This window comes from Halichoerus grypus, chromosome 2 (assembly GCF_964656455.1).
Source record: "Halichoerus grypus chromosome 2, mHalGry1.hap1.1, whole genome shotgun sequence".
Classification (NCBI taxonomy): Eukaryota; Metazoa; Chordata; class Mammalia; order Carnivora; family Phocidae; genus Halichoerus; species Halichoerus grypus.
The window spans coordinates 160,379,366-160,392,871 of record NC_135713.1 but is presented as its reverse complement, the minus strand read 5'-3'; the positions used below and the strand labels follow the sequence as shown (position 1 = coordinate 160,392,871).

Below are 13,506 nucleotides of genomic sequence, written 5' to 3'. Positions count from 1 at the left end.
CTCTGGAGAGAGGGGATGTGGGTTTGTGGTGGAGGGCTGGGTGGACCCGTTAATGGGTAACCCTGGGCCTCAATTTTTCCCCTCTGTGAAATGATGGGAGTGGGCTAGACCAGATTATTTCTAAGTTGTATTAGCTCAGGCCAGGTGCTGGAAAGTTCGAAAGCCCAGTGGAGGGCCTTGGCTGTGCTCTGCAAGAGTAGTTGGAAACCTATAAAAAGTCAGGAGAAAAGTGCTCACAGAAAACGTCCTGGGCAAGTAGAAAAGCACAGTGGACCAAAGCCAGATGTCGAATGATTTTAAAGGCACAGTTAGGCATTTTAGGGGCGCCCGGCTGGCTCAGTCTAATATGTGACTCTTGATCTCAGGGTCATGAGTTGGAGCCCCACGTTGGGTGTAGAGATTACTTTAAGGGGGGGACATAGATAGGCATTTTTTGGGTAAGATATACCTGAAATGAGAGGCTTTCTTGCTCCCACAGAATTTAAAATTTGTCAGGACCGTCTGCCCCCAGTGTTAACGATTCTTCTGTCGCTGGCTTTTGCCACGCGTGAAAATACAACCCACAGAAGAGCCGTGCCAGTAGAAGTGTTTTGAAAATCAGAGCAACAATTACAATGTTTACTTCTTGTCTGCCGAAGGCTTGACCTCGAGTTTAGATTTTATTCACTATTAACTTGTAATATTGATCTTGTAATTTTGAAAAGAAGATGGATCTCTTTCCTCCTAGGGAGGCTGAAGCGCGTCCACTCATCCCTGCCCCCGCTGACCCCCGCCAGACCTCGGTACCTGCCCTTTTACAAAAGGGCTGAGCCGGAGCCTCCTGCTGTCTCGGAGGAGCTCATGGTACAGGGAGTGTGTTTCTTTCTCTCTCCAGGTCATGGCTTCTGGCTTCTCGGACCTGAGGCTCCAGCGGAGGAAATGACTGGCAGGGACCTTGCTCCACGCCTGTTACGGAGACTGAACCTTCGCAGGGCACGAGCTTGCCCAGCACAGGAACGTCTCTCTCTTTGAAGGGCTTTACAGTTGCCACAAAGACCGTAAAGATGGCGACTTCGTCTATTAGACGGCAAATGAAAAACATTGTGAACAATTACTCGGAAGCTGAAATAAAAGTGCGGGAAGCCACCTCCAATGACCCGTGGGGCCCGTCCAGCTCCCTGATGACCGAGATCGCCGACCTGACCTACAACGTGGCGGCCTTCTCGGAGATCATGAGCATGGTATGGAAACGCCTCAACGACCACGGCAAGAACTGGCGGCACGTGTATAAGGCGCTCACGCTGCTGGACTACCTTATCAAGACGGGCTCCGAGCGCGTGGCCCAGCAGTGCCGCGAGAACCTCTTCGCCGTCCAGACGCTGAAGGACTTCCAGTACATCGACCGCGACGGCAAGGACCAGGGCATCAACGTGCGCGAGAAGTCCAAGCAGCTGGTGGCCCTCCTCAAGGACGAGGAGCGGCTGAAGGCTGAGAGGGCCCAGGCTCTCAAAACCAAAGAGCGCATGGCCCAGGTCGCCACGGGCATGGGCAGCAACCAGATCACCTTCGGCCGCGGCTCCAGCCAGCCCAACCTCTCCACCAGCTACTCAGAGCAGGAGTATGGCAAGGCCGGGGGGTCGCCGGCTTCCTACCACGGCTGTGAGTAGTGGAAGCGCTCCCCACCCCTTGCCGGAGGGTGCTGGGTACAGACACGGCAGCACTGGGTGGCGGGTGGGGTGGCACATGCCCTTGGGCTAAGCGAGAGCTTGCATCTGCCCTCCATTCTCCGCTTTGGGCAGCCCGGACAACAGTGTCAGTGGTCTGCACCCATTTACAGTTAATGGGGGGGGGGTAGGTATTTGGTCCCTTGGCTGCTCTGGCTCAGGGGTCTCAAGACCTTCTGCTGCTCTGGGGTCCGATTCAGTACCCCTGGGCAGGGCTGGAGCCAAGCGATTGGCCTGCCGCGAAAAACAGTGGGAGTTGACTGCGTTTGGTAGGTAGGAGGAAATGAACGCTCCTTCTTGATAACCTCATGTCTTTTAATTTCCTGTTAAATGTTGTTCCGATGACTGGGCTGCGGGTCTCCCGACCGGCTCAGGGTGTCACTCTCCTTCAGCATCACGGGAGGGAGATGGGAGGTCTCTATCTCAGTGAAAGAGGAGAAGGCCGAGACCCCTGCAGGTGTTAGTGTGAGCGAGGCCTCCTCTTTCAGCATGGGGACGAGAGTTCTTGGGGAGCTGCTTGCATGGCTGGGTCTGCGCTGGGTGGGGCCACTCGGTTTTCTCATTTTTTGCATGCGGGATTCCTGCGGGGTTCTTGCCCCTCATTCGGATGAGATTTCAGGGAAGAGAACTGGAGTTCAGGCCCTGACGGAAGCTGGTCTCGGAGAGCCGTGTGGGCGTCCTGGGCATTCACTAAAAGTGGTCCGGGGAACGGGCGCCCCTCTGCTGTCCCAGTGTGGTGTCGAGACTGGTGGCCCTGGTCGCCTGGGGAGGGGTGGGGGATGCACACATTGTATCTTCTGGCTGAAAGAAACAGAAGTGCAGGCCCCCCACACCCCCTTTCTTTTTGGAATCTGTAGCACCGTGTCAGCATAACAGCACATGTTTTTCTTTTCTAAGGAAGTTGTTTGTCGCCTGACAAACTCCCGTTGGTCCTCGTTTAGTCAGTGGCTCTGTTACCAGGCCGCCTGCTAACGTTTCCTGCGCGCAGGCCTCAGTTAGACCCCGTACCGCCCCCAGCAGCATTTTGAGAACTGTGTCAGCTGGGAGATTTGCGTTCCCGAGTCAGACTTCCTGCCTCTAGGAATTCCAAATTCTTACCAAAGGCTTGGAGAGGTTAGCATTTTTCTCGTCCCGTTTCTGGTGACTGTTGTTCCCCTCTTCATCTGAACTGCTCTGCTGAGGCGAAGGTTGTGACCTTTAGGAAAACTCCCGGAATGGACTGTGACCTGCAGCTCCGCCTGGGCCAGGTTGCCCCCGCCCCCCAAAATGAAGATTGCCCTGGAAGGAGTGCGGTTGTTTCTCCATCCCCCAAGAAGGGCCGCTGTGGGTGCAGCTGGTCTCAGGCTGCCTCTGTGGAAGGGGCTGGGTCTGTGCTGCCCAGCTACTGGCCCCTGCTCCGCTCTCCACACACCTCCTGCGGTTATTTTTGTCAAGAAGCCAGAGGATACAAAGCCAGAGCTGAAACAGCGCCCCATTCATCGAGAGCTCGTGGGACTGTCCGGGTGCCCGAGCCTGGGGGTCTGGATGGGGCCCCGGTCCCAGGTCCTGGCGGCCTTCTGCTGGGCTGACGGCTGCTGCCACGGTCCTAGCTCGCACAGCTTCTGGTTCCCTCGGCCCTTGAGCTTGAGCTGCATGTGCAGGGTCAGAACGTGGTCAGCAGGCTGTTGGCCCCTCCGCGTGCGTCGGGCTTCGGCCCCGGCCCGCACTCTGCCGCTCCCAGTCCCTCTAATGGCGTGTCTCTCTCTGTGTGTATGTGTGTGTGTGTCCCTGCCCGACAGCGCCCGAGGCCTCGCTGTGTCCCCAGCACCGCGCAGGGGCCCCGCTGGGTCAGAGCGAGGAGCTGCAGCCGCTGAGCCAGCGCCACCCCTTCCTGCCGCACCTGGGGCTGGCCTCCCGCCCAAATGGCGACTGGTCCCAGCCCTGCCTCACTTGTGACCGCGCAGCCCGAGGTGGGACGGCGGTTTGCTTTTCTCCTTCCTAGAAATGCGGGGCAGCTTGCTGGGGGTGTGCTTGTTGGGTCCAGTACAGCCAACTCTCTCCCTGTCTCCTCCTGGGCCTCTCGGTCCAGCCTCCTGCGGACCCAGGGCCCCTGTCTTGCTCTCTCCCTAGGCGCTCCCCTCTAACCATCCTGTGCCCCTTGCTAGAAGTTCTGCTGCCATCTGGGTAACGCATGGGGTGATTGCCCATGCTTTCCCTGTATCCCCACGCCCTGAAAAATTGGAGGGCGCTCTGCAGTCGGCCAGACCCAGGAGTGGTGGGGGCCGGACACCACTTGGCTTGTTGAGCCAGAAAGGTGCGGTTTAAATCTCACAACGCCGGGCCAAGCCGGGGGCCTCGGTGGACAGTCGCTGGAAGCCATCGTCCTTGCTGCAGTGATCCGTGCCTTGATGAGGACAACATGGGATTGTTCTTGCTTCTCAATTAACTTCTGTCCTTCCAGAAATCCCCATTACCGTGCTAAACAGAGAGTTAGCTGTACTGTCAATTCTAGGTCACAGTGTTTAAAGATAACCTAATTCAATGGGTAGCTAAAAGTGGGGCTTCTCTTTTGACTAATTAATAATGTATCCTGGTCAGAGTCTACAACTGTTGCAGGTTAAACTGAAAACCGATTTTTTTCCTATTGCCTGCCGGAACGTGTTCTCAGGCTAGTCAAACCCCCAAGTGGGGCCCTGCTACAGAGAAGAAAGCCGGCTGTTCTCTTCTGCTCTTACGAGAAGGGGCACCAACGAGGAGCCTTTGTGTGACTTCCCCGATAAGGTGGCCGGCCTTTATTCAGCCCTGGAAACCGTTCCCTTTGATTCATGCCTCATTAATATTACAGCTTGTTTGACTTGGGTATGTGTGTGATCACTGTAGTTCGCTCTGGGATATTTTCCTTCATGCTCCTGTGTTCTCCTCCCCGTTTTATACGGGATTTTGTAAGGAGGACCAGCTTTGCACTGCAGAGAATGCAAACGACCACAAGTGTGTTTTGAACGATCATCCAGAGGCCCTTGAGCTACACACCATTTCTTCCACCAGATCTTTGGGGGCTGTTCTCGGCAGGTTCCCAGTGTTCCCCAGGACTCCGGGGTCCATTCAGTAACTGGGAAGTTCTGTTTTGAGTCTTGGGTTCGCTGGCGTGCAGGTTGGCTTTCCTGGGCCCTCTGCATATTAACCTCAGGCCCACGGCCTGCGCCAGCCGCGCTGCCTGCCCCCTCCCTCCTGCTGTGGCCAGGAAGGACCACGCCCTGTGCCCCCAGGCCGGTCTCCGTCCCGTCTGGTTCTTTTCCACCTGGGTGCCTCCCCTGCACACACACGTCTGGCAGGTGGCTCCAGGTACACAGCTCTCGTGGCTGTCTCTTCTCCTTCGGCTTTGGTAGAAAGGAAGGATCAAAACGAGTAGGTGTTTTTTGACAATTTTTCATGTCCCAGAGGAGTTTGGGGCAGAGTGTTACACGGTGTCAACGTTTTTCATCCTTTGTTTAGCGCGTGCATCCGTCTCCATATCTCACACCCTGCCCGTCCTGGAGGCAGTTGGGGGGAGGGCAGGGCCTGGCCCGTGACGGCTTTCTGTTCTTCTTTAGCACTTATAACCAAGTGTTCAGTGTAAGTTAAGTGCCAAATGTACGCACATCAGCGGATTTCCTTCGAACGTGAGGGCTCAGAATGCGGCAGTGGGGGAGTCAGATGGACACTGGCCGTTCAGGAAGTGGTCTCATGAGATGCAGGCCGAGATGCCGGGGAGACGTATCGGAGATGCACCCTTAGGAACCCAGACCCTGCAGGGAGGCCTGGGGGACACGGGTGAAGACTCGGCTTGGGGGGGAGGCAGACTGTGGAGAACACCCCTTCTTGGGAGAGCAGGCGCTACGGGGAGGCTCCTCATGCCTTAGCTGCTGTTCTGACCCAGGGAAATCATGATGATGTTTGAGGGGACCTTCCTGTCATGTACCGTTACCCGTCTGATCCTCCCTGTGCCTCCTCCCCCGCCCTTACCTCCCCCATACATCTGTAGGTGTGACCTTGGAAACCTCTCGAATTCTGTGCCTTCATCTCTAGTTCTGTGACCTCAGTTCAGTGTCCGCTTTCTGATTGGTTTCCTTGCTGTTAGCCTCCCCCATTCGTGTCCACCTTCCACTTTGACGGGTGATACGCTGAGCCTGGGTGTTGGAGAGCTCCTCTGGATTCCAGGGATCTCCCAGGATCCAGTTCAGAGCCTTTGACACGGCTGACAACGCCCCTGATGGTCCTTGGCTGGCCTCCGTCAGCTTAAGTGTGCTGAGGTCCGCCTGGAGGGCCGCTCCCAGGCTCTCCGTGAAGCCCGCCCTGGCTGCACTCTGGCTCCCGCGTTCCCTCCCGTTCCCTCGTTTGCTCAGCAAGTGTGTATTGAGTTCCTGTTGTGTGCCTAAGCACAGAGCACAGAGCCGTCTGCCCTACTCAGGAGAAGAGAGACAATAAACCTAAGACATGATCCAGCATGTTACAGGACGAGTGCTCTGGGAAACAGCAGACAAAAACCAAACAACCCAGTCGAGCATGAGGAGTAAGGAGGGTGGTCTGCAGTGTTAAGGAGGGTGTCAGGATAGGCCTCTTTGAGAACGTGATGTTGGAGCAAAGGTCGAAGGGGGATGAGAAGTGCGCTGTGTGAAGGTTTGGAAGAGCATTCTAGGCAGAGGATGGGAGCAGCCATGCAAAGGGCCTGAGGTGGAGTGTGTTCAGGGGTGCTTGCAGACCAGGAAGGCCCCCCGGGTGGCTAGAGCTGAGTGAGGCAGCGTGGCAGGTGAGGTCAAGGGCAGGAGTATGGCAAGGGCGGGCCTGGCGAAGGTGGAGGGCGGCTTCTCAAACTGCCTCTGGCAGGGAGCAGCTCTTCAATTCCTGATGCGCTCAGACTGATACTTTTGTATCTGTTTGGATGTTTGTATCAGATTGCTCTCAAGGTTTCTAACTACTTTCTCTCACTGCTTTCTCCTCCGGCTGTGTACTGGGTGGGGAGACCTTACTCTCCTTATCCAGGTGGGCGCTGGTGGGGCTGTGGAGGTCTGGAGAGGTCTTAAAGGAGAGCCAGCAGGCTTGCTGGAGGACTGGGGGGGGGGGCGGTGGGGGAAGAGTTGAGGACTGCTAGCTGAGCCACTGGGAGATGGGTGGCTGTGAGTGGAGCAGGTTTGAGCGGAGGCGGGGTGATGTTCTGGACATGTCAGAGTGTCTACTGGACATGCAGGTGCATGGAGAAGGCCTGAGAAGTCTAGGGCCTGGGGGAGAATTCTGGGCTGGAGAGGCCTTCACCTCTTTGGCCTCACTTGGTGTTCACGGTTCCTTCACATTCTTGTAATCCCTGGTGACCTGGCTGCCCTCCCCGCCCAAGGCTGGGCCCTGGGCTTGCCTCCGTTGGCTCCCTACATGATTTTGGCAGGTATTTGGTGCTCAGGACTGCTGTGTGCAGGGGAAGCTGTGGGGCCCAGGGAAGGCCTCTCGTGCTGAGAGGTTGGGGTCTTCCAGAGGCCACACAGACAGGGCAGCTGGCTTGGGTGGAGCGGGGTATGAGCCACCTGCCTGTTACCCACCCCACCCCCCACCGCCCACTCCCGGCTCTGGCCCCCCGTCCCCCCCCCATTCTGTGGGGCTGGTCATGACATTTCAGCAGGCTCTGGAGAAATAGCAGAAGTTCTTGGGACGGTGGGAACCCACATGAAAGGCAGCATGGGGCGATCAGGAGAATCGTCCCTTTGAGTCCAGGCGGAGGCCTGAATAGAAGATTGCCACTGTCCTCTGACGTGCATGCTCCAGAGTCAGGGCCGGACCTCCCACTCCCCTCCTCTCTCTCCTGGGTTGGCCTCTGTGGATGGAGGCTGGCGAGGGAGGGAAGGAAGGAGCGCCCAATCCGTGAGCCCCCAGAGCCGGAGCCGTGCTTGCCCCGCTGCAGCATGAGCATGTCCTGTGTAGTTTGGCGCCTTGGATTGCTGGGTGGGAGGCCGGATGTCAGCATTCCTGTTCTTAGAAAAAGAAAAGAAAAAGGAACAAGGAAGACAGAGAATAGAAACGCTCTTTGCCCTCTGATTCCCTCACATGAATGGGAACCGAGCTAAAGTCCCAGAACCAAAGTGGGCAGTGGTGTGCTTTGTCTCAGGTGGCTGATGCCCCCTGCGGCCAGGTGTTGGGCTGTCCTGATGGATCTACTGTCTTGGTGACGCCTTTGGCCCTTCGGCCGATGCAGAGCAGCTACCTGCGGTGTGGCTCAGCTCTGCTCCCGGGAGCGTGTCCGTGCCTCCTGCAGGCCAGCCCTTCTTTTGGCCTGGGCGCCCCTCACGCAGGGCTGCACCCCCTCACGCCGTGGACAGTGATTCACCGAGTGATTACTAGAGATTACGAGCATTTCACGTGTTTGTGCTGCTTCACTCTAGAGAGGATTGCAGTTGGCATCCAAAACACACGCAATACCAGAGGATTAAGTAGATACAAGGAACTGGGGCAAAAGGACAATAAAGGTGAGAAAGTAGGAGAAGGCCAGAGTCACATATGAGGGCCGGAGATGGGTCCAAATCTGGTTTGAATTTCTCAGCCAGCGGCACCAAAGAGAACCAATTGCTCTTGAGCAGCTGGGTAAGAGTCTAGGATCCAGATGAGGTGCAGGGAGGCCAGGCGCTCCCCGCGCAGGGGGAGGAGCGGGCCCAAGAACAGCCTGCGCGGGCCTTCGCGGGGAGCCCTGGGTCCTGACTGCGTCCTGAGCCCCACTCTGACGGCCTGGCCTGAGTCCACGGGAGCTCATGTTCTCTCGGAGTTGGGGGGACGACACGGCTTTCTCACTCGCTCCACGGCGCTCAGCCGTTCGTAAGCCCATCAGGGAGAGTCTGAAAGCTGCCGTGTGCATCGTTCCATACGCGTGTTTGGGAAGAGCCCGGAGGCACAGGCCTTTCCGGAACTCTCCAGGGAAGCTGGCTCTCCGCGGCAGAGAACCTCGGGGGGAACCAGTCACTGTGGCCCCAGCCCTGGCGGCCGGACTGTGGGAGTGCAGCTGGGGCGTGTAAACACCTGTACGCGCCCAAGAGGACATTTTAACATGGATTAGGCAGCCGAGAAGGGGAGGCCTATGTAGGTCTGTTTTTGAAAACTCGAGGATATGGGGATATATAATAACAATATATTATTGTTAAAAAGAAAGAAAAATCAAAGCCAGCCAGCCTGTCCTTCCCGGGGTGTGGACTCGGAAGGAGCCTGGGTCAGCTGAGGCCTCTCCTGAGTGTGGGAGCCCGAGGTGCGGGGCTGAGTGACACTGCCCAGGAATGGGGTGGCGGGACACGCCCGGGGCCGAGAGCTGGTTGCTGGCTGACAGCCAGGTGATTGCCCAGTTCCGGGGAAGGCCAGGGACAGCCACCCGGTGAAGAATGTTCCCAGCCCTTGGGTGATGGACACTGGGGAGGGTATGTGTTCTGGTAAGCGCTGTGAATTGTGCAAGACTGTTGAATCTCAGATCTGTACCTCTGAAACAAATAATGCAATATATGTTAAGAAAGAAAAAAAGAAGAAGAAGAATGTAGCAGGAGGGGAAGAATGAAGGGGGGGAAATCGGAGGGGGAGAAGAACCATGAGAGACAATGGACTGAAAAACAAACTGAGGGTTCTAGAGGGGAGGGGGTTGGGAGGATGGGTTAGCCTGGTGATGGGTATTGAGGAGGGCACGTTCTGCATGGAGCACTGGGTGTTATGCACAAACAATGAATCATGGAACACTATATCTAAAACTAATGATGTAATGTATGGGGATTAACATAACAATAAAAAAATTAAAAAAAGAATGTTCCCAGCCCTCAGGGGCCTTTCACCTGGTGGCAGATTGTTTTTCAGGTGGGATGGACTAGGAGTCTGGTGGCAGATGGGATGGGATCCATTTGACTTCCCTTTTGCTGGGGTAAAGTGTTCTGGAAGTCATGGGACCCCTGCGTGGCAGGCAGGCAGGCAGGCAGGCCCAGGGCAGAGGCGGATGCCTGGCTGTCAGCATTGGAGTTAATCTTTCAAGTGCAGATGGAATCACGGAGGAGGCTGCTCAGTAATGCCAGTAGTCCCTTGGAGGTGGCCCTGTTACTGACACCCTGTCTGAGGGTCAGACAGTAATGATGCGTATTCTCGTCACGAGGGCTGGGTCCTAAGTGGGGTCTGAATGTGCCAGGTGAGGCTGCTGCTCAGTTCTGGCTGTCTCATCACCCGTCCTCTGCTTTCCCCAGTGACTGGTCCATCTTGCTGCTCCCACTTGCCCGAGGAGGCGGGTAGGGCACCTTGTTGATAAGGACATGGAGATGAACTTACCCAAATCCACTCTGTCATAGTGGTAAAGCTGGAATGTGAACCCAGATTTCCCAGAAGAACTCTGGTACTCCTACTTTCCAACAAAAAAGTAATGTTCAAATTGTTCTACAAAATAGATGAATGTATAGCATACACCTAGTGCAGTTTTAAAATTGTATGGCCCATCTCACATAATGCTTTCCTTTATGGTTTTTAAAAGCAGGGAAACCTCTTTAAACTGTTCTGTAATGGGGACCCGGGTTTTAAGGAGCTCCTGTGATTGTCAGAGAGCGTAGCATTGAAACACAGCTCTCCAGATTGCTGATTGGGGATAATTAGTGAAGGATCAATGTTGACTTGTGCCATAGAAAGTTGAATTATGAATACGATACTTCTATCTGGCCATTTGTCTTGAAAGCCACCTTTGTAGTAGAGGTAAACAGAGTGTTGTTGATAAGCTCTCAGTACGTGGAGTATGAAACAGGGAAAGGGGATTGAAGTCAGGGTTGGTAACGGTCGCACAGCTGTGACGGTGTCTGTCACGGCTGCCCACTGGCTAGTTTCAAACAGTCAACCTCAAGGGGGCATTTAAAAATTACATAGGTAAAAATAAGAAGGAAGGTCTAAGATAGATTTCTCTTGGTATGGGAAAATAGACCGTATAATGTACTTTAATCCCTGTAGGTCATGTTTCTCTCTTTTATTTTGTCTTCACAGTATTTTTTACTATCTGAAATTACTCACCTTATTTTCTGTGTCCCTGCACTAGAACACACTCCGAGAGCAGGAGCCTCGTCTGTGCTTAGTGCACAGTGCCTGACCCAGGAAAGGTGTTCAGTAAACGATGAACGGATGCTGAATAAGATTTTACTTACTTATTTGAGAGAGAGAGAGACAGAGAGAGCACAAGCAGGGGGAGGGGCAGAGGGAGAAGCAGGCTCCCCGCCCAGCAGGGCGCCCGATGCGGGGCTCGATCCCAGGACCCTGGAATCATGACCTGAGCCGAAGGCTCAGCCTAATGACTGAGCCACCCAGGCGCCCCTGAACAGATGCTAAATAAACCTTAACTTTTCTTTTTCTTTTCTTTCTTTCTTTTTTTTTTTTTTTTTTTTGTGGTATTTCTGTGTGTCGAGCTCCTCTCTCTTGGTGTCTGCCCAAGCATGAGCCTTAGTCTCTTGGAAATACATTTTTTGGGCTTTTCCAGGAATAAAGAAACACTTTACATACTTGTGCAGTTTCTTGATGCTTTAAGGTTGAGTTTAGCAACAGTATAATTCATAGACGCTAGTTTTTGTTCAGTAATAAAATGCTGTTCCTCATTTTGCCAGGTGTCTTTTCTCTTTTCCCTCAGCCCCCGGCCCTCAAGCTGGCTGCCTCGGAGCTTTTAAATGTCCCCAGATGTCCCAAAGCCTGGGCCACACGTCTAACCAGTGATGTCAGAACCCCTGGGATGGACCCAGGCTTCACAGTGGGCGCTAAAGTTTCTGGTGAGCACAGTGTGCACCTGGGGCCGGGCACTGCTCTCCAGTGGTCTGTTCCGTGTTGGCTTTTGTTGAGCTGAAGCCTTCTGTTCCTCCCCTCTCTCCATCTGATGCCCGGTAGCAGTGCCCTTTCAGAAAGTTGTAGTCAGCAGGTGATGCTTGGGCTTTGAGCAGCTCGAAATTGGTGTTGAATCAGCCTGCCAGTGGGGAGCTCAGTCCAGCCATGGGGAGTAACCAGCACCCTTGAGAGCGGCTCACTCGGTGGCCCACCTCTCCAGCACTACCTGGTAAGCCCAGTGTGGACGTCAACTAAGAAACGGCTGGGTTTTTTCATTATAAAAGTACTGTGTAGAAAGTAGACACAGAAGACAAATATCCTATAATCTTATTCCACAAAGACAGCTGTCCTTCCCGTGTTGGTGTATGTCCTTTTGGACTTTTTTCCAACCATTTTCTTTTCCAGGATTGCATACTCATTAATGCAACTTTGCATCCCTGCTTTTTCTGTCTCCTGACCCTGTAATCGGAGCGTTGTCTCCCTTCCTCCACCACCCTGTAAACATTTTAACAGCTGCACTCGACATTCCACTGGGTGGGGCTTCCTAGCTCATCCCGGCCTGATGCTGGACAAGCATTCCATCCTCTTGCTCCCACCAAACAGTTCGGCCATTTTCGGTGCCAGGGTCCCACTCCTTGGCCCATGAGCACGGGAGGTTTCCAGCCCCTGGTTGTGCGGTTTCGTTGTGGCCATCTTTCTGTGGGCAAAGCACACAGGTTCGTAATCTGGAAAAGAACCGAAGGCCAGATCAGGACCCACATCCCCAGAGGGCAGTTGCCCTGACAGATCTGGATCACACATCTGAGTATTGTTCCATGAAAACAGAACAAGTCTCATGTTTTGTATCGTGCAGACAATAGGACAAGATACAAGTGACATTTTCAAAAACATTAAGTTGTTTTGTTTTTTAAGATTTTATTTATTTGGCAGAGAGAGAGAGAGCACAAGCAGGGGGAGTGGCAGGCAGAGGAAGAAGCAGACTCTCTGCTGAGCCAGAAGCCCGACGCGGGACTCGATCCCAGGACCCTGAGATCATGACCTGAGCCGAAGGCAGACGCTTAACCTGCTGAGCCACCCAGGCGTCCCCAAACATTAAGTTTTTTCACTTGCTCATTTTTAAGTCCGTGAGGGCTGGGGACAGCACTGAGTAGCAAGGGGCTCACAGCCACTGAAGTCCTGCCCTTGGTGGGCTTCCAGTGTAGGAGAGGCACACATATCTAGGGTGCACCAGGTGTGGTGCCTGGGAGTTAACTCTTGGGCAGATTTCTTAACTTCAGCAAGTTTAAGTCTTTTAATTGGTAACCTAGGGATAAGGGTAGTCTCTCCTGGATTATTGTGTAAATGACCTGTGCTGACATATGCTTGCACGTAACTGCCTTGCACAAAGCAAATGCTCCATAAATGGATCACTTGATCGTTACGATCAGAGTTGTTGTTTTCAGGTTCTCACCAGTGTAAATAATGCTGCGGCAAACTTCAGGCAGAAAGCTTGCTTTTAAAAGGAGTCCTTAGATCAGTGTAGATTCAATATAGTCTCCAGTGTACAGTTGCCAGCAGTGAGATTAATAGAAAAGTGTGTGACCATCCTTCTGTCCCCTGAAACATTACAAATGCTTTCCGAACTGATCGTGCCCATTTGCAGTGCCCCCAGCTGTGGGTGACCGTTGACGGCTGCAGAACTTAACATGGGTACTGTAATTTTTTAAAAAGATTGTCACAAATTTATTTTTTTTTAAGATTTATTTATTTTAGAGACAGCGTGAGCACACAAGTTGGGGGGAGGGACAGAGGGAGAGAATCTCAAGCAGACTCCCCACTGAGTGCAGAGCCCGTTGTGGGGCTCAATCTCACAACCCCAAGATCATGACCTGATCCGAAATCAAGAGTCAGACGCTTAACCGCCTGCGCCACCCAGGCGCCCCAGATCATCACTGATTTAATAGATGGAAGGCACTACCAGAATACTCATTTTAAAAGAGAGAAATTCCATCTTTGTTGATGT

At 53.9% G+C, this 13,506-nt stretch overlaps 1 protein-coding gene across 10 annotated transcripts in view; it reads left to right on the top strand.

Moving 5' to 3' along the window:
• Window positions 1-13,506, top strand: part of EPN2 (epsin 2) — an 81,600-nt gene that overhangs the window by 34,856 nt on the left and 33,238 nt on the right. For 7 of the 10 annotated variants that reach the window (XM_036073491.2, XM_036073489.2, XM_036073490.2 and 4 more), the window contains exons 2-3: window positions 875-1,638; window positions 3,482-3,652. In XM_036073491.2, coding sequence (XP_035929384.1) covers window positions 1,044-1,638; window positions 3,482-3,652 — 766 coding nt within the window. In that variant the 5' untranslated portion in view covers window positions 875-1,043. The remainder of the gene's footprint in view (window positions 1-874; window positions 1,639-3,481; window positions 3,653-13,506) is intronic. The other 3 variants (XM_036073494.2, XM_036073493.2, XM_036073492.2) reach the window with 1 other exon arrangement.